This window comes from Pongo pygmaeus, chromosome 16, assembly GCF_028885625.2.
Source record: "Pongo pygmaeus isolate AG05252 chromosome 16, NHGRI_mPonPyg2-v2.0_pri, whole genome shotgun sequence".
NCBI classification, from domain to species: Eukaryota; Metazoa; Chordata; class Mammalia; order Primates; family Hominidae; genus Pongo; species Pongo pygmaeus.
This window is the reverse complement of record NC_072389.2, coordinates 64069002-64089442: the sequence shown is the minus strand read 5'-3', so window position 1 is coordinate 64089442 and position 20441 is coordinate 64069002. Positions and strand designations below refer to the sequence as shown.

Here is a 20441-nt window from a genome sequence, read left to right as displayed (position 1 = left end):
TGAACTCCTGACCTCAGGTGATCCACACGCCTCGGCCTCCGAAAGTGCTGGGATTACAAGTGTAAGCCACCGCACCCAGCTTAATTTTTATATTTGTAGTAGAGACAGGGTTTCACCACGTTGGCCAGGCTGGTCTTGAACTCCTGACCTCAAATATCTATCCGCCTCGGCCTCCCAAAATGTTGGGATTACTACCAACACCGTGCCAGGCCAGAATGTTCGTTCTTTTTTTTTTAGACGGAGTCGCTCTGTTGGCCAGGTCTTATATTAAAACTTAAATATCTTTTTGTAGCTTTTGCCCTCAATTTTTTTTTTCCATATAGAATACTAGTGCTTTCATTTAACAGTGGTTTCAGGGTGCAGTTTTGCTGAATAATAAATCTTAATGACGATGCTGTTTTGAGATAGTGTTTTTATAGTAACTGTAAATGTGTAAATATGATAAATTAATGATTTTTCAAAATAGTATGAACCTTTATAAACATAATCTATGTATTTACAGTCACATATATGGCCTAGAATTTCCTGTCAGTTTGCAAAAGTAATTTTATGAAAATACATGATAGGCAGCAAAAGTTGAGGCAGGATACTTGTTTGTTCAGGAGAGTCTGTTTTTAAGTTTGTGGAGTTCTCATTTAGAAGATGTGTTGGGCTTTGTTGATTACTTACAGCAGCAGCTTGGGTCCTTAAGGCTTTAAGAAGAAAGCCTGGAGTTCTTGTACCTGGGAAGCCCTGGGAGTTTTTTGGCAAGAGGAATGTGAGTACCGCCTCAAACTAAAAGGGTGCCAAGATTGACATGAAATGAAGGAAAAGAGAAAATAGACAATGTTTAAAAATGGACACAATTTTGAAGCTAGTAAATGTATGCTACTGACCCCTACTTATAGAAAATATATTCATGTTAGGCATATAGTTGGAGGTGCATTTTGGCAAATGTATATACTTAGACAACTGCCATTGAAATCAAGATAAAGAATGTTGCTGTCATATCACAAAATTCCCTCATTACTTTTTACTCTTAGTCTCCACCCTAGGCAACTACTGATCTGCTTCCTGTCACTATAGATAGATTTTGACTGTTCCAGAATTACATATCAATGGAATTAGACTCTGCATTCTTTTGTGTCTTAACAAAAGGGTGTATTTTCAATAGTTGGCTTTTTTTTTTTAAATTTCTGAGTAGTTTGCCATTATATGAATACATCTTTCTCTTTACTTGTTGATAGACATTTAGGTTATATTCAGTTTTTGGCTATTATAAATAAAGCTGCTGTGAACACTTGTGTTCAGTTATTTGTGTGGATATATGCTTTATGTTTTCTTTTTTCTTGAGTAGAATTGCTGGGTCATAAGCTTTGTTTGTTTGTTTGTTTGTTTGTTTGTTTTAGATGGAGTTTCCCTCAGCCTCCCAAAGTACTGGGTTACAGGCACTAGCCAACTCGCCTGGCCTTGTTTGTTTTTGTTTCTGTTTTGAAATGGAGTCTTGTTCTGTTTCTCAGGCTGGAGTGCATTGTCACGATCTCGGCCCACTGCAACCTCCTCCTCCTGGGTTCAAGCAATTCTCTTGCCTCAGCCTCCCAAATCACTGAGATTACAGGCACCTGCCACCACACCTGGCCAATTGTTGTATGTTTAGTACAGATGGGGTTTCAAACATGCTGGCCAGGCTGGTCTTGAACTCCTGGCCTTCAGTCATCCGCCTGTCTCGGCCTCCCAAAGTGCTGGGATTATAGGCATGAGCCACTGTGCCCGGCCCGCTTTTTATATGTTTGACTTTGTAAGAAAGTGCTAAACAGTTTTCCAAAGTGATGTTGTCATTTTCCATTTCCATCAGCAGTGTGTGAGTTCCAGGTACTCAACATCCTACTAATATTTGGAGATGTTTTTCTAGCAAAGGGTATGTGATAATATATTATTCTAGTTCTGATTTACATTTCTCTGTTGACTAATGATGTTATGTAGGTTTCCATATGCTTGTTTGCCACCTGTGTATCTTCTTTGTGAAGTATTTTTTCACATTGTTGATTTTCTTTCAGTGGTTGTCTTATTATTGATTTGTAAGAGGTTTTTAAAAAGATATTCTGAATATAAGTTCTTTATCAGACCATATGTATTGCAAATGTTTTCTCCCAGACTGTGGCTTGCCTTTTTTTTTTTTTTTTAACTATTTCTCAGCAGAAGTTTTGAATTTTTAAGAAGCCCTTTTAATGAAAATTTTTTTTTCTTTTATGATTTTTGCTTTTGTTTCTTAAGATAGCATTGACTACCAAGGCCATGACAGTTTTCTTCTAGATGTTTCCAGTTTCAGTTTTACATGTAAGTCTGTATTGCAATTCAATTTAATTTTTCTTTATGATAGAGGTAAGGGTGAAGGGTAATATTTTTCACATGGATATTAATTTTTTAGCATCACTTTTTGAAAAAACTATCAATTCTTTGAATTGCTGTGACCTATATATGTTGAGACCTATTTATATATTTTTAGGTCTTTCATTTCATTGATCTGTCTATATTTTTATGCCACTGTTTGATTATTGTAGCTTTATGGTACATGTGCTAAGCAAGGTCCATTTACGAGGCAGAATCCATACAGTAATTTGAAGAATGAAATTTTAGTATAAAGAATTAGCTCTTGAGTCACCCCTGTGCAGCCTTGGTGCCGTGTGCATTTTGGACACCCAGCCCACCTTGCACTCTAGTATTTATAAGCCTTTTGCTTTCAAGATGCCTGAGGAGGTATACCATGGAGAAGGGGAGGTGGCGACTTTTGCCTTTTAGGCAGAAATTGCCCAACTCATGTCTCTCATAATGAATACCTTCTATTCCAACAAGGAGATTTTCCTTCAGGAGTTGATCTCTAATGCTTCTGATGGCTTAGACAAGATTTGCTATGAGAACCTGACAGACCCTTCCAAGTTGGACGGTGGTAAAGAACTGAAAATTGACATCATCCCCAACCCTCAGGAATGCATCCTGACTTTGATCGACGCAGGCATTGGCATGACCAAGGCTGATCTCATGAATAATTTGGGAGCCATTGCCAAGTCTGGTAGTAAAGCATTTATGGAGGCTTTTCAGTCTGGTGCAGAAATCTCTGTGATTGGGCAATTTGGTGTTGGCTTTTATTCTGCCTACCTGGTGGCAGAGAAAGTAGCCATCACAAAGCACAATGACGAACAGTATTCCTGGGCATCTTCTGCTGGGAGTTCCTTCACTTTACATGTTGACCATGGTGAGCCCATTGACAGGGATACCAAAGTGATCCTTCCACCTTAAAGAAGATCAGACAGAGTACTTAGAAGAGAGGTGGGTCAAAGAAGTAGTGAAGAAGCACTGTCAGTTCATAGGCTGTCTTATCGCCATTTATTTGGAGAAGGAACCAGAGAAGGAAATCAGTGATGATGAGGAAGAGAAAGGTGAGAAGGCAGAGGAAGATAAAGATGACGAAGAAAAGCCCAAGATTGAAGATGTGGGTTCCGATGAGGAGGATGACACTGATAAGAATAATAAAAAGAAAACAAAGAAGATCAAGGAGAAATACACTGATCAGGAAGAACTAAACCAGACCAAGCCTATTTGGACCAGAAACCCTGATGACATCACCCAGGAAGAGTATGGAGAATTCTAGAAGAGCCTCACCAGTGCCTGGGAAGACCACTTGGCAGTCAAGCAATTCCCTGTAGAAGGTCAGTTGGAATTCAGGGCATTGCTATTCATCCCTCATCAGGCTTCCTTTGACCTTTTTGAGAACAAGAGGAAAATGAACAACTCTGTGTCCATCATGTGTTGATCACGGACAGCTTTGATGATTTGATGCCAGAGTATCTTGGCTTTATCCATGGTGTGGTTGACTCTAAGGATCTTTCCCCAAACATCTCCCGGGAAATGCTCCAGCAGAGCAAAATCTTGGAAGTCATTTGCAAAAACATTGTTAAGAAATGACGGCCAGGCATGGTGGCTCACGCCTGTAATACTAGCACTTTGGGAGGCTGAGGCGGGCAGATCACCTGAGGTCAGGAATTGAAGACCAGTCTGGTCAACATGGTGAAAGCCTGTGTCTACTAAAAATACAAAAATTAGCTGGGTACAACGCCTGTAATCCCAGCTACTTGGGAGGCTGAGGCAGGAGAATTGCTTGAACCTGGGAGGCGGAAGTTGCAGTGAGCCAAGATCACGTCACTGCACTACAGCCTGGGCGACAGAGCAAGGCTCTGTCTCAAAAAAAAAAAAAAAAAGAAGAAGAAGAAGTGGCTTGAGCTTCTCTGGGCTGGCAGAAGACAAGGAGAATAACAAGAAATTAGATGAGGCATTCTCTAAAATCTCGTGGCTTGGAATCCATGAGGACTCTATTAACTGGTGACACCTGTCTGAACTGCTGTGGTCTCACACCTTCCAGTCTGGAGATGAGATGACATCTCTGTCAGAGTATGTGTCTTGCATTCCGGAGGCACAGAAGTCCATCTGTGACATCACTGGTGAGTGCAAAGAGCAGGTAGCCAACTCTGCTTTTGTGGAGCAAGTGTGGAAGAAGGGCTTCGAGGTGGTATATATGAGTGAGCCCATTGATGAGCACTGTGTGCGGCAGCTCAAGGAATTTGATGGGAAGAGCCTGGTCTCAGTTACCAAGGAGGGTCTGGAGCTACCTGAGGATGAGGAGGAGAAGAAGATAATGGAGGAGAACAAGGTAAAGTTTGAGAACCTCTGCAGGCTCATGAAAGAAATCTTAGATAAGAAGGTTGAGAAGGTGACAATCTCCAGTAGGCTTGTGTCTTCACCCTGCCGCATTGTGACCAGCACCTACAGCTAGATAGCCGATATGAAGTGGATCATGAAAACGCAGGCATTTTGGGACAACTCTATGATGGGTTATATGATGGCTGAAAAGCACCTGGAGATCAACCCCAATCACCCCATTGTGGAGACACTACAGCAGAAGGCTGAGGCAGACAAGAACAACAAGGCTGTCAGTGACCTGGTGGTGCTGCTGGTTGAAACCACACTGCTCTCTTCTGGCTTTTCCCTTGAGGATCCTCAGACCTATCCAGCTGCGTCTACCACATGGTCAAGCTAGGTTAGCTATTGAGGAAGATGAAGTGGCAACAGAGGAACTCAGTGCTGCTGTTCCTGATGAGATCCACCTCCGCTGGGGGCGATGAGGATGTGTCTCACATGGAAGAAGTAGATTAAGAGTTTATACTTGGAAACCTTTTGCCCTTGTATAGTGTCCCCATGGCTCCCACTGCAGCTTTGAGATGTCCTGTCCCACCTGGCTTTCTCTGCTGATATCTAGTATTTTTTCTCTCCTGTCCTTGTGTCTAAGGCAGGAAACAAGGGCGTCAAGTCCCATTCCCTCCCTACTTTGACAGCAGAATTGGATGTTGTATATCCTGTTTTTTTGTTGTTGTTTATTTTGTTCTGAAAGTATGTAAAATAAAGAATATGCTGTTTTTATACAGTAAAACAACACAAAGGATTACTGTTTCTGGGGATTAGCAACTAAAAGAGGATGAAGGAAAAAAAATTCTAAAAAATACCCTAGAGCTGAGAGACATTTACCAAAGAGACAAATTTGGATAGGGATCCTTTCTTTGAAGTTGGGATTCAGACATTACTGGCAAGGATGTGGCAGCTCATCAGAGAACTTCTTCCCTGGGCCAGAGCTGGTCCACAGTTGGTAGGCCAGTATTGGTAGGTAGGGAACCACCAGTCAAAACTGGCAACAAATTTTGCTGAAGGGTGAGCGCCACAGGGTATACCACTTGCATGTCTGTGGCAGCTGGAACAGAAGCACCCTGAAACCAGAAAGAAAAGTACTACTTCAGAGCCATCTGTTGACAAAGCTTATCACCAGCTGGCAAAAGAGAAATGTTTACAGGGTCCAAGAAGGCAGTGAAGTGTAGATTAGGAGGAACCCAGAGGCAATAAATTGATAACTGGCATAATGTCTTGAAATCTAATAGTGTAAGTCATCTTTCTTTTTTTTCTCAGAATTGTTTTGCTATTCTAGGTCCTTTGCATTCCCACATACATTTTAGAGTTCCTTCTCAGTTTCTACAGTAAAACCTGCTGGGATTTTGATTGAGATTATGTCGAATCTGTAGATAATTTGGATACAGTTGACATTCTAATACTGTGGAGTCTTCAAATTCATGGATATGATGTAGTATCTCTCCATTTAGTTAGGTGGTCTTTAGTTTCTTTCAGAGTGTTTTGTTGTTTTCACTAGAGGCATTGAACATCTTTACTCTTAAGTACTATAAAAATGCTATTGTAAATGAGATTATTTTTTAAATTTCATCTTCCAGTGTTTGCTGCTAATACACAACGTAGTATTTTATTTTTGTTTGAGACAGAGTCTTGCTCTGTCGACCAGGCTGGAGTGCAGCGGCATGATCATAGCTCACTGAAGCCCTGATCTCCTGTGCTCAAGCGATCCTACCACCTCAGCCTCCTGAGTAGCTGGGATTACAGCCACACACCACCACGCCCAGCTAATTTAAAAAACTTTTCGTAGAGACAAGATCTTGCTATGTTGCCTAGGCTTTTCTCAAACTCATAGGCTCAAGTGATCTTCCTGCCTTGGCCTTCCAAAGTACTGGGATTACAGGCGTGAGCCACCACCCCAGCCCTACTATTTTATTTTTGTATGTTAGTCTTGTATCTTGTTACTTTGTGTTAAACTCGTTTATTCTAGTAGATTTTGGGTAGATTTCTTAGGATTAGCTACATAGAAGATAATATTGTCTGTAAATAAAGGCTGTTTTATTGCTGCATTTCCAAACTGTCTTTTATTTATTTTTCTTGGCTTGTTGTGGTATCTGTAACATCATACTGAATGTTACAGAGTTGCATAAAAGTGGCAAGTGTGAACATCTTTACCTTACTCCCAATCTTAGGGGAGAAGCATTCAGTCTTTCACCTTTAAGTATGATGTTAACTGGAGTTTGTAGATGCATTTTATCGGGTTAAGGAAGTTCCTGTCTCTTCCTAGTTTGCTGAGAATTTTATCATGAGTGGGTGCTGAAATTTGTTAGATGCTTTTTCTGTACCTAATGATGATTTTGTGGCTTTTCTCCCCTTTGAATGTGGTGAATTACACTGATGATTTTAGAATGTTAAGCCAGCCTCTTATTACTTCATTTGCTTATGATGTATTGTCCTTTTTATTTATTGCTTCGTTCAGTTTTCTAGTTTTTGGTTGGATTTTTTTGTTTATGTTCATAAGGAATATCAGTCTTTTTTTTTGGGGGGTCTGTCTTTGGTTTTGGAATCAGGGTAATGTGAGCCACATAAAATGAGTTGAGTAGTCTTCCCTTCTATTTTCTTAAAATAGTTTTATAGGACATCAGGGGAACCATCTGGCCCTGGTATTTTCCTTGTGGAAAGGCCTTAAATCATGAATCCATTTTCTTCAGTAGTTAGGGGCTTATTCAGATTTTCTATATTTTGTGATAGTTTTCATAATTTTTACCTTTTAAGGAGTTTATCTAAGCAGTTGAATTTATTTTCATTATGCTCATAATATTACTTTATCACTCTTAATGTCTGCAGTACTATAATGATGTTTTCTTTTTTATTCTTCATTGACAATGTATTTTTTAATGGTCTTTTTTATTGGCTACAGAATTTGGATTGACATTGTTTTTCTTTCAGCATTAAAAAAGTTACTCCAATAATTTCGAGCTTGCATTATTATTATTATTATTATTATTTTTTTGGAGACAGAGTGTTGCTCTGTGGCCCACGTTGGAGTGCAGTGGCGTGATCTCAGCTTACTGCAACCTCTGCCTCCTGGGTTCAAGCAATTCTCCTGCCTCATCCTACCGAGTAGCTGGGACTACAGGTGCACACCACCACGCCTGGCTAATTTTTTGTATTTTAGTAGAGACGGGCTTTCACCATGTTGCCCAGGCTGGTCTTGAACACCTAAGCTCAGGCAATCTGCCCTCCTTGGCCTCCCGAAGTGCTAGGATTACAGGCGTGAGCTACCACGCCCGGCCTGCTTGCATTATTTCTAATGTTAAATCAGCAGTCATTCTGCATATAATCAGTCTCTTTGATGGATTTTAAGATTTTCTCTTTAACGCTGATTTTCAGCAGTGACTGGTGTGTGTCTTGTGGGTTTTTCTTTGTGTGTATCTTTCTTGGTGTTTGTTGAGCTTCTTAGACTTGGTTTATAGTTTTATCAATTTGGAAGTTTTTTATCATTTTATCAAAAATTTTTTTCTGTCTCCTCTCGCTTCTTTATTTATTTACTGTTTCATAGGTTACTGAGGCTCTGGGTTGTTGTTTTTTTTTTTTTAAACTCTTTATCTCTCTGTACATCAAGTTAGATAGTTGTTACCCTGTCTTCAAGTTCACTGATATTCTTTCTTGCAGTATCTCATCTGCTCTTAAGTCAGTCCAGTGAGATATATATATAGATATATATATATATGTATACACATATATATGTGTATACACATATATATGTGTATACACATATATATGTGTATACACATATATATATGTATACACATATATAATGTAAATTTTTTTTTTCATTTTAGAAATCAAATTTTCCAATTCTGGAAGTTTCCTCCCCTCTCATTCCTTTCCCTCTCTCCTCTCTTCCCTGTCCCTCCCCTCCCCTTTTTCGACAGTTTCTGGTTTCTCCTTATTGTGCTTATATTTTCCCCATAATTCTTTAAAATATTTACAATATATAGACACTAAATCACTAAATCCTTGTCTGCTAATTCCATTATCAGTCATTCTGACTTTTTTTTTTTTGGGACTAATTTTCTTCTTCTTTGTCACATTTCTTTATAGTTAGTGGTTTGGTTTTTTCCCCCTCTTTTTCTTTTAATAGTTTGTGGTTTTTAATTGGATATTTCACATTTTGATTAATATTTAGTGTCTTTTTGTCATTGTTGTTTGTTTTTTTTAAAATTAGAGATGGAGTCTTGCTACATTGCCCAGGCTTATTGAAAACTCCTGGGCTCAAGCGATCTTCCCACTTTGCCCTCCCAAAATACTGGGACTACAGATGTGAGCCGCTGTGCCCACCTGTGTCTGGATTTTTAAAAAACTTTTAATTTAAAAATAATTGTAGATTCACAGGAGCTTGTACTGGGAAGTCCTGGACATCTTTCCCCCAGTGTCCCTCAGTGTTCACAATTTACATAACTATATTACAACATCAAGACCAAGATTGATATTGGTACAATGCATAGAGTTTATTTGGTTTTCATCAGTTTTACATGTATGTGCATGTGTGTGTGCCTGTGCGTATTTCTGTGCAATTTTGTCACATGGGTAGTCTTGTTTAATTATCCTTACAATCAAAGATACTCAATGGTAGCATCACCAGACTCCCTTGTGCTATCCCTTTATGGCCACATTCATCCCCTCCCCCATCTATAATCCTTAACAACCATTAATTGGTTCTCCATCTCCATAATTAGATTATTTCATGATTGTTGCATGAATCGTGTTATGCAAGTAGTATCTTTTGAGATTGACTTTTCCACTCAGCATAATTTTTTTGAAGTTTGTACAAATTGTTGTGTTTATCAATAGTTTGTTCCTTTTTATTACTAAATTCTATCCTATTGTATGGATATACCACAGTTTAACTGTTCATATTTTTTTTTTAAAAAAGTATGGAGTTTTGTTTTGTTAGATAGTTGAATAACTTGTGGATCAGCTTGACCCTTTTGAGCCGTTTTTTTTTTTTTAATGATTGATTAAGCAGAAATTTTATTTCCAAGCTCTTCAAAGACTTACAAACACGAATAATGTATCCTTCTAAAAAAGTGTACCAAATTAAATCAAAGGCACATCATCAAAGTAAAACACTTGTGAAGTTAAGAATTCTTTTAGGTTGTAATTATTTTCATGTAAGTTTTTAATCATTTACGATGTTCTGTGGGTCACATTTTAAAATATATGAAATTCTGTATTTCTTTAAGTACAGCCACAACTACAAAGTAGAGGAACGTAAGAATACAAAGATCAAATATGCTTCATTTATATACACGATGGGGCAGCCTAATGCACATCATAACATTAACTTTTCCAAACAAGTTTGCTAAGAATCTGCTCCCATAATTAATGTTAAAAATAAAACAATCTTCCCATTTAGAAAAATCAAGACATCAGTTGATTAGTAAAGCCTATTCTTCCTCCCAGCAATTTGTACTTTCTGGTCTTCATTTAGGAATTGTAAATTCATGAGAAAAGAACAAATTTTTTATGGTATGAATATCTTCCAGGAACAACAGTTTACAAGTATTCAGTTGTTTAAATAAACAAAACTATTTTCCTTCCTAAAATGTAAACATCCAGTAAGTGAAACATACATGATATTCCAGGTATAGATATCTTAGTAACTCAGTTATGAAAGAGCTGCATTTTGGTGTGTTTGGTGGTAAGGTTTTTGTTTATCTTATGTATAAAAATACTTGCACAAAAAAACAAGCTATTACTATTTAAAACTCTATTCCTTCACCCAGTTTCCTCACTCAAGTAGAAACTCATGAATTTCTGTGATTTTGGCTATAGGACCAGGCCACAGGAAAGGGCTGAAATATCTCTAAAAGTTAGGGAAAAGTGTTTTCTTGAGACTTGAAGGCAGTCATTCATCACTCCCGGAAGGGGTTACTTCCAGCTGGAACACCCACCAGCAGGGCATCCTTGCAGGCATTCTGCATACAGTACTGTTGAAGCTCTGCAGCTTCCTGAGAGACGTTGATCGTCTCCACGCCAGCCTCCAACTTGAGCTGCTCCACCAGGCGCTGCAGGGCGCTCACGCTAGCCCCGGAGGACATGGCGGTGGCGCTGGGCTCCGAGAGCCGAGCCTTGTTTTTAAGCTTCGTTAGGATAGGTTTGAAGTAGCCTTTATTCTAGGAATAGTTTGTTCCTATTTCCAAGGAGTGGCTTTTCTGGGTTCTCTATTAAATGACAACAAAGTCTGTCTTCTGTGCTAGATCAGAACTTCGATGTATCCCTATCTCTTGCAAGATCCAGTAGTTGGTCAACTAACAGCTCCTCAATATTTGTTTTTGGGCCCACCTTTGTGGAGTCTCTCTTTATGCATCCTCGATAGTATTGAGCCAAAGACTACAGGTGAATGCCTGTGCAGATTTCTGGAGTTCTTTCTCATTGTTGCACATTCCTTTTTTCTTAAATCATAGTCCTTCACTGCTTGTTGTCTATTGTCTGAAAGCAGTTGTTTCATTTATATAACTGAAAAACTGTATTTTTGAGGTGGGTAGGCAAGTCCAGTAATAGTTTCTCCACAATTGTAGGCAACAAAACTTTTTGTTTATTTCTAAGTTAGTAATTTGAAAGTCAAAATTGATTCATCTCTCCAAAGAGCAGTAGTTTTTGTTTTGTGTCTTAAGATGTTATTTTAACTTACATTTTATTTTTTGAATAAGAAATATGTTCATATATTTTAAAATTTAAATGGCACAAAAGATATACAATGAGGTATCCTTCCCTCCCTTATTTCCCAGTCACCCACTTTCCATTCTTGGGGACAACCATTGTTATTAGTTTATTGTGTATCTGTCAAGAAATCTGATGCACATTCTGATAATGTATATCTTACTCAGAAATTCTCTACACAGAAATGTGGAGATACATATATATATATATTCTCCTTCATATTCTTGTTTTTTAAAAAAAGGTAACATACTATATTCTCTTTTTTGTATCTTATTTATTTATTTATTTATTGGAAACGGAGTCTCGCTCTGTCACCCAGGCTGGAGTGCAGTGGCATGATCTCGGCTCACTGCAAGCTCTGTCTCCCGCAGGTTCACGCCATTCTCCTGCCTTAGCCTCCCAAGTAGCTGGGACTACAGGCACCCATCACCACGCCTGGCTGATTTTTTGTATTTTTAGTAGAGACGGGGTTTCACCGTGTTAGCCAGGATGGTCTCGATCTCCTGACCTCATGATCCGCCTGCCTCGGCCTCCCCAAGTGCTGGGATTACAGGCGTGAGCCACTGCACTTGGCCTTTTTTTTTGTTTTTTTTACTTAATATAACTTAGAGGTCTATGATTTGATTACATGTAAATATTTTATATATTTTTTCAGCTTTGTAGTATACAGTTTTACGGGTATACCCATAAATACGATTATGTACCATAAGCAAATTAACTAGTTCTGTTGTTATTAATTATGTACTATTTCAAATAGTGCTAAGGTGAATAATCTTTCTGGGATATTTTCCAGCACCAGCAACCAATTCTCTTGATTCTCCAGACACCAAGTTGGGTGTTCAACAATTCAGCGTAATTCAGTTCTCACAGTAAATATCTGGAGCTAGTGCAGACCCTACAGCTTAAGGGCCCATTCCTACAACACTGCTTTCCACTTCAGACACCATTTGTAAGTCCTGGGCCACCTGTGCTTCAGACCACCTGCTATAAATTGGGGGTTCCCTCAACCTCCTCCTAAGGTTGGATAATTTGTTAACCTGGCTGATGGAACTCAGGGAAACAGTTTGCTTACTCTTGCTGGTTTATTATAAAGGATACAACTCGCGATCACCTAAATGGAAGAGATGCATAGGAATGTGGGAGGCAGCGCAGAGTTTCTGTGCGCTCTCTGGGTGCACTACCCTGCAATCAACTCATTGTGTTCAACCCTGGAAGCTGATCAGATCTCATTGTTCAAGAGTTTCTATAGAGCTTAATCTCCTGTCTCTTCCACCTCACTTTCTGGGGTGGAGTCAGTGGCTAGGGCTGAAATTCCAATGCTCTTATTATTTGATCTTTCTGGTGACCAGCTCTATTCCAGGGTCATCTAGGGGCCCCATGCTAAGTCACCTCATTAGCATAAACTCAGATGTGAGTGAAGCAGACTCATTATGAATGAGTGAAGAGACACCTATCACTGAGGATATTCCAAGGGTTTTAGGAGCACTGTGCCAGGAACTGGGGACAAAGGTCAAATAGATTTGGCCCTCTACATCTGTGGATTCAGTCAGCCTTGGATTGAAAATAATTCGCATGGTTGCATCTGTACTGAATATGTACAGACTTTCTTCCTTGTCATTATTCCCTAAACAATACAGTATAAGAACTATTTACATAGAATTTACGCTGTGTGAGGTATTATAAGTAATTTTGAGATGATTTAAAGTGTACAGGAGGATGTATATATACAAATACTCTACAAATACATTTGTTATATACAAATACTGTACCATTTTGTATAAGGGACTTGAGCATTTTTAGATTTTGGTATCCTTGGGGGTCCTGTAACCAATCCCCCATGGATACTGAGGGACGACTTTATATTTCTTTCTCTCTTTTTTTTTTTTAGACAGAGCCTCACTTTGTCACCCGGGCTGGAGTGCAGTGGCATGATCTTGGCTCACTGCAACCTCCACCTCCCAGGTTCAAGCAGTTCTCCTGCCTTAGCCTCCCCAGTAGCTGGAACTAGAGGTGCAAGCCACCATGCCTGGCTAGTTTTTGTATTTTTAGTAGAGACAGGGTTTTGCTGTGTTGGCCAGGCAGGTCTTGAACTCCTGACCTCAGGTGATGCACTTGCCTCAGCCTCCCAAAGTTCTGGGATTACAGGCATGAGCCACTGCACCTGGCCCAACTTTATATTTCTTATTATGCCACATTCTTTGTAGTATGAAGTAATTTCACTTACATGCGAGTATATATAAGATAAATTTCTAGAAATGGAATTCTTGTATCAAAGGCTATGTACATTTGTAATTTGGATTTTTAAAACCAGTTTTCCCACCATAGAGATTGTACCAATTTATTCATGTCACAAATGTGTGAAGTGACTGTATGTTTCCCCATACAACTTAGTGTGTTACAAATTTTTATTATTTTAAAAAACAAGGTTCTTATAGTACTCTGCAAAACATGTATATGTAAAAAAAAAGACGTAATACTTTGTTGTAATTGTCAAAAAAATTGAGTAGAAATTCTGTTATGTTCACAATTATAAAAGACTTGATATACTTTTAAAAGAGTTGAGTAATGTTAGCTAATTTGTTGCCATTTTATCATATATCTCCAATGTACCAGGTACTGTGTTATGACTTTATATACATTATAATCTCTAATATTTAAAATAATTTTACAAGATGTATAGAATTTATATTACCTTTATTTCACAGACAGGAACCTGAGCTAGTAAATTCTAGGCTTAAGATTTGATTCCAATTTGATTCTAAACTCTAGATTTTTGTCATATCTTCAATTAATTTTACTTCAGTATTTTGATCTTTCCGTTTTTTATGTAGAGGACTAAAATTCCTCTGATTTCAGCCATTATCCTGGTCTTTCGGGGTTCCCAAATTGAATTAAGGAAGATTTCTATAATTTGCAAGAATTAGAAGCCCCAGGGTAAAACAAAGAGCGTACACACTTGTCTTTCTGAGAAGAGATGTTAAATACCCAATATAGATGCTGCTTTCTTATGTATTTCCTTATTTGACTTGTAGAAAGTAGGGGAGAATAGCAAAATAGCAGAATTACTAGAGAGAGAAGACAGGCAGTGGTAAATAATAGTAATTGGGTCAGGAAGCCTGTTTTAATCTCCAAGTAACTTAGTTGCTGTTTGAATATCTTGTTTTACCATGTAAGAATCAGTCTATAGGCATTTATTTTTAACATCCTAGACAGTTACTGTTTAATTTTATCTCATTTAGAGTCCTACCACAGCTACTAAGTTGACTTTTAGAGCAGAATATTTATTTAAAAATCTTGGTCAGCATATCTCACAAATAGACAAATTTCATAACAGTCCACATTTTGTAGACTTTTTAAAATAAAAAATAATTGTTTAAAATTTGGATCTTTTTAATTTCAGTTGTTCCCCCTTCCCATCCCATTTTACAGACATTTCAACCTACGAATGAAGAGGGACACTTCCCTTTTCAGTGATGAATTTAAAGTAGAAACATCAAATAAAGTACTTGATTATGATACCTCTCATATTTACACTGGACATATTTATGGTAAGTTGGACCTTAACAGAACCCTTTTCTTCCAATTTTTTTTCTACACAAAGATACTAATTTTTAAGTGTAAGCAAATATTTCAGAAAAGGTTATAAATCCAGAGGAGGTTGAATTCATATGAAGGGTAATGGTCTTTAAGAAATGAAGTAATGTTTGGACCTATCTTTACATGTATGTTTAATAGTGAATTATGAAATATCTGGCTTCTGAAAGGTATGAAATTTTGACTCAGTACCTCTAAACTGTTAGAGTTTTCAAAAGTTTTAACGACTTCTGTAATTTTCTGATTTTCCAAGTAAGAAATTAATAGTAACTTTGCTGTGTTTTATAAGAAAACAGGAAAAGTCTAAAAGGAAACAGTAAAGATGATCTTAGCCAAAAATAATGTGACAAAGTCATCTGTAGGAAAATCCTCCCAAGGCCCTTCTTCCTCAGAATCTATTTGCTTTATTCACAATTCCAACAAATTTCTCTTGCTGCATCAAATTAAAAATGCTTGTTGGGGGGCATCAGTGGCACACTTAACCCAATAGAAAGTTACATCTACTAGTAGTGTTGAAAGAACAGAACAACTATAGACGTCATAAAAAAGCTTAAAAAATGAAAATCTTCTGGGGGTGTTGGAGAGAGGCAAAATGTCATTGTTTTATAACTGTACATTAGTAAGTACTCAAGATGATTCTCACTTAAGACAGTGTTAAACTGTTTGAGATTATTTCTACACAAGTGATTTCTACTGAAAATAGTAACATGAAAAATTAAGTACTTAAAGAATTTTTTCTCATTTTTTGATTGTGCCAGATAAATGAGGCATTTCTATACTTAAACTTTCTCATTTGTAGAATAAACCTAATTATTAAATTCTTTAGCTTTTTTGTACTCTTAACAATTCTGTAACCAAAGTAAAGCATTTTTCATCAGTAGATTTTCAATGTCAGACTTTAGTGTTATATTGTCTTCTTGATTATTTATCTTGCTGGGCAAATAACTTAGTAGTTCCTGCCCTTTTTTGGTAGGTGATGAGATCAAGAAAAGTATGAGGCTGTAAATGAGATTCCAGATAAAAATCATGTTATTTAGGCCAGGCGTGGTAGCACTTGCATCCGTAACCCCAGTGCTTTGAGAGGCTGAGGCAGGAGGATTGCTTGAGACCTGGAGTTTGAGACCAGCCTGGGCAATATAGTGAGACCTTGTCTGTGAAAAACATAAAAAAATTAGTTGTGGTGGCACACCTGTAGTTTCAGTTAGATGGGAGGCTGAAGTGGGAGGATTGCTGAGCCCAGGAGGTTGAGGCTACAGTGAGTTATGATTGTGCCACTGCACTATAGCCTGGGCAACAGAGAGAGGCCCTGTCTCTTTATTTAAAAAAATAAAACAAAAAAACTTAAAATACCAGTGTCTTGGGCTCTTACCTCCAGTCTGTGATTGATTCAAAGGCAACTATTTAATGTTATTCTACAACTTAGAAATTGTGGAAGGCCTGATTTGTATTTTAAGGAGAGAATTGTAATGGGTAAATTCAAGGTTTAAAGCCCTCTCCCTTTACTTTCACCCTTCATGTCATTTGATTTTGGTGCTCACCTTTTCGTTGTGATTATATTAAGAACCAAAAGTACCTTTTTTCCTATTATTTCCTTTCACTGGAGAAGTATAATTGATGGGATAGTATTACAAATCTTTGTCCAATATCTTTAAAAGTACTGTTGTTATACTTTTGTTCAAAGTGCATCTGAAATATTTGACACTGTTCTATTTAAAAATGTGTTTATAGGCTGGGCGTGGTGACTCACGCCTGTAATCCCAGCACTTTAGGAGGCCGAGGCAGGTGGATTGTTTGAGCCCAGGAGTTCCAGACCAGCCTAGGAAACATAGCAAGGCCCTGTCTCTACCAAAAATACAAAAATTAGCTGGAGGTGGCGGTGCACGCCTGAAGTCCCCGCTACTAGGGAGGCGGAGGTGGGAGGAGTGCCTGAGCCCAGGAGGTTGAGGCTGCACAGAGCCATGAGCTCGTCACTGCACTCCAGCCTGGGTGACAGAGCAAGACCTTGTCTCAAAAGCAAAACAAAACAAAACACAAAACAAACCCCTAAGCATAGCGCAGAAGCCAAAAGGCCTGGCCCATGCACAATATATCGGATGGGAAAGGAGCTTTATTCTTGTGGTACCTGTAGCAAAATTTTCAAAAGATGCTTTGGATGTCTTTATTCTGAAAGTGTGTATTTTATCAGTGGGTTTGCTTGCTTCTTTTAAGTTTATTTAACAATTAATTGTTTTGTTTTGAGACAAGGTCTTGCTCTTGTCGCCCAAGTTGGAGTTCAGTGGTGCCATGTCAGCTCACAGCAACCTCCGCCTCCAGGGTTCAAGTGATTCTTCTGCCTCAGCCTCCTGAGTAGGTGGACTTACAGACGTGTGCCACCAGGCCCAGCTAATGTGTTCTGTGTTTTTAGTAGAGACAGGATTTCGCTATGTTAGGTAGGCTGGTCTCGAACTTCTGGTCTCGAGTGATCTGCCCGCCTCGGCCCCCCAAAGTGCTGGGATTATAGGTGTGAACCACACTGTGCTGGGCCAATTTACAATTATTGATGACTACTGCATACATGCTAGGCACTCAGCTAGGTGCGAGGAATATGGTTGGTAACAAGGCAGATACTCTATTTTTCATTGCTGTTATTAGTAATTGTATATGTTTTAACTAAATACTAGTTGCTGTTCACATCTCACATTCTGCTTGATATATTTTTTGTGAAAATTTCCGTAGTAAATTTATATTCAAGATTTAACCGTATATATGTGTATATATGTATGCATGTGTATATATATACACACACATATATACATATATATGAACAAATTTAACATTCATGTGCAAATTAAATTGTCAAGAATTTGTTGCTTTCATTAATAGGTGAAGAAGGAAGTTTTAGCCATGGGTCTGTTATTGATGGAAGATTTGAAGGATTCATCCAGACTCGTGGTGGCACATTTTATGTTGAGCCAGCAGAGAGATATATTAAAGACCGAACTCTGCCATTTCACTCTGTCATTTATCATGAAGATGATATTAGTAAGTACTTAAATTTTATCAAGTAGCCTTTTCAAAAGGCATAAAATAGTTAAAACTGTGTGGAGACAAATGAAGCATTAGCTGTTTTCTTTCCTGAGTTACTAATCAGGCTAGAACATAGTTTTTACTAACAATTGCTATTTAAGGAATAGTAGATATATGTAATGAGGCAATTTCCTTGTCAATCCATTGCCGGTACTACTTTGCTGATATGACATAACTAATACTGTTTGAACTGTGTGAGTCAACCAATCTGACTGAACTGGAAATTGTATATTTTGACAGCAGCCAGTCTGTGTAATGCTAATACCTTTGTGTGTGTGGCCTACTGAAGGTAGAAGAGCATCACTTCTTATGTAAATTTCAGTGTGGATATTTGTGTAGTGTTTAAGGAATATTTTAGGTATTTTTGTAATTTTTAAGTCCATCGAGTATTTCTTTTTAGAATCTTAAGGTAATGACTTGACTTCAAGAGTCCAAGTTTATCATGGATTTTGTTCTCTACCATCTTTGTATGATGATATTTCTCTAAGAATAGAAAATGTATTTAGACCTTACCTTTTAATTCTATTGTCCGTATATCCACAGTTATCCAGTTATCGGGAATGCTTCTTTGAAGTACCACAGAAATACATTTCTCTAATTTATATAGCTCTTGAATACCCATTTATTATTTTTTGACTGTAATTAGACTAGTCTCTCAATTTTTGCCTACTTTCCTAACTTGGCAGCTTCTTCCTACATATGTTTTCCTTTGTATAGACAGAAATTTATTGTCAATAATTTTATTCTCACCCCTAGTAATACACTGACAAGCATTAACCATTTTGACTTTTTGCTCCATCAGCTCTGACAGTTTCTGTACTTCATCTGTCCAACTGCTTGTTATCTCTGCTGCTAGATTGCTGTAGAAAATAACATACGTATTCTAGGTAGGATGCATTTATGATTTTTAGGTACTTGTTAAATCATAAGCTCATTAATGCTACTTGCCTGTATTTTCATTCACCTCTATTTGATTCCTTTTCCAGTTTTAACTCCTGGTATTTCAAACTCTACCTTTCTTTTCAAGCTCTAAGCTATCATCCTCCTTCATAAGTAGGAATATGAATTCCTTTGCTTTCCTTTCTTTCTGCTGACAAAATTATTATTTACCTGGTTTGTGTCTTGCTTTGTAATTTTCTTAGTAATTTAACCTTTTTTTGCAGGGTTACCTCCCCTATCAGGGTATGTAAGTTCTCCAGATATAGTTTCTGTTTCTTTTGCTCCTTTAATATTCCAAGTATCATTTGTCTGTGCAGCAGGCTTTTCGTAAATACTTAATGAAATACTGGAATATTTTTCTAGAATGTTTTATCAAAATCAAATAAAACCTTTTGAGGAAGGAAGGAGAGGAAAAGAGTAATCTGCCAGAGTATTTTTTCCTTTCTATCATATTGTAATTGTAGTTTCTCCATTGCTTTCTACTTCCTATCAGTGCCCTCTACTGTATTTGTTCTGCCTGTTTTGACTTCTGTTATTGTGCCTCTCTCTTGTGTTTTCCTTCTCCTGTTATCTACTTGTGTGTAGTTTAAGAATATTCTTTTTTTCCACTTTTCTTTCTTTCTTGTAATATAATTGTATTTTTCGCATATTGCATCCAACAGTAATTTCCAAATATCTTAATAGGTGTCAATCTTTTTTTTTCCCCAAAGATGATGAGTTAGCTTGGAGGATGAATGACACTGGATGTTACTTGATTTTTTGTTCTTTTTGGCATTTAAATGCTTTATCATTGATATCAGCTTTTATTTTATACTTGTTTAAGTAAATATATGTTTGTGTTAAGGAGAACTTTTTAACATTCTTTTTATTATTAAGTATCAGTAGTGGTGTTAGAATTTAAAAGCGGCAATCTTTAAGGTAATTTTATTTGTAGCTTCTTAGGTAATTGGAATTGTAGGATATGAAGATGGAAGTACGGAAGGAATTGCCTTAAACAGAGTTTTTAATGTTTGCAAATTTAGACAATTACTTTTGAAAGACTGTCTAAAAATCTGTCAGGTGAACCATGGTTTAAGACAAGAAAACGTCCATGTATTAATCTTTTAGTCTAAATAATTGCTATATTTATATTCTAGACCATGGTTGGCAAATTCTCTGCAGAGGGACAGATAGTAAATATTTTTGGCTTTGAGAGCTGTATGTTTTATTGCAGCTACTCAGCTCTGCCATTGTAGCACAAGAACAGCCAAAGAAACACATAAATGAATAAGCATGGGTGCTTATTTTAAAGAAATTATTATTTATTTATCTATTTTTTTGGAGACAGAGCCTTGCCCTGTTGCCCAGTCTGGAGTGCAGTGGTGTGATCATACCTCACTACAGCCTCAACCTCCTGGGCTCAAGTGATC

The 20441-nt window shown here is 37.6% G+C and overlaps 1 protein-coding gene and 1 pseudogene across 1 annotated transcript in view; both read left to right on the top strand.

The window, feature by feature from the left end:
- ADAM10 (ADAM metallopeptidase domain 10) overlaps positions 1 to 20441 on the top strand; it is a 157358-nt gene that overhangs the window by 54299 nt on the left and 82618 nt on the right. The window contains exons 3-4 of the mRNA XM_054450003.2: positions 14863 to 14981; positions 17890 to 18048. Coding sequence (XP_054305978.1) covers positions 14863 to 14981; positions 17890 to 18048 — 278 coding nt within the window. The remainder of the gene's footprint in view (positions 1 to 14862; positions 14982 to 17889; positions 18049 to 20441) is intronic.
- LOC129013593 (putative heat shock protein HSP 90-beta 4) lies at positions 2725 to 5509 on the top strand (annotated as a pseudogene).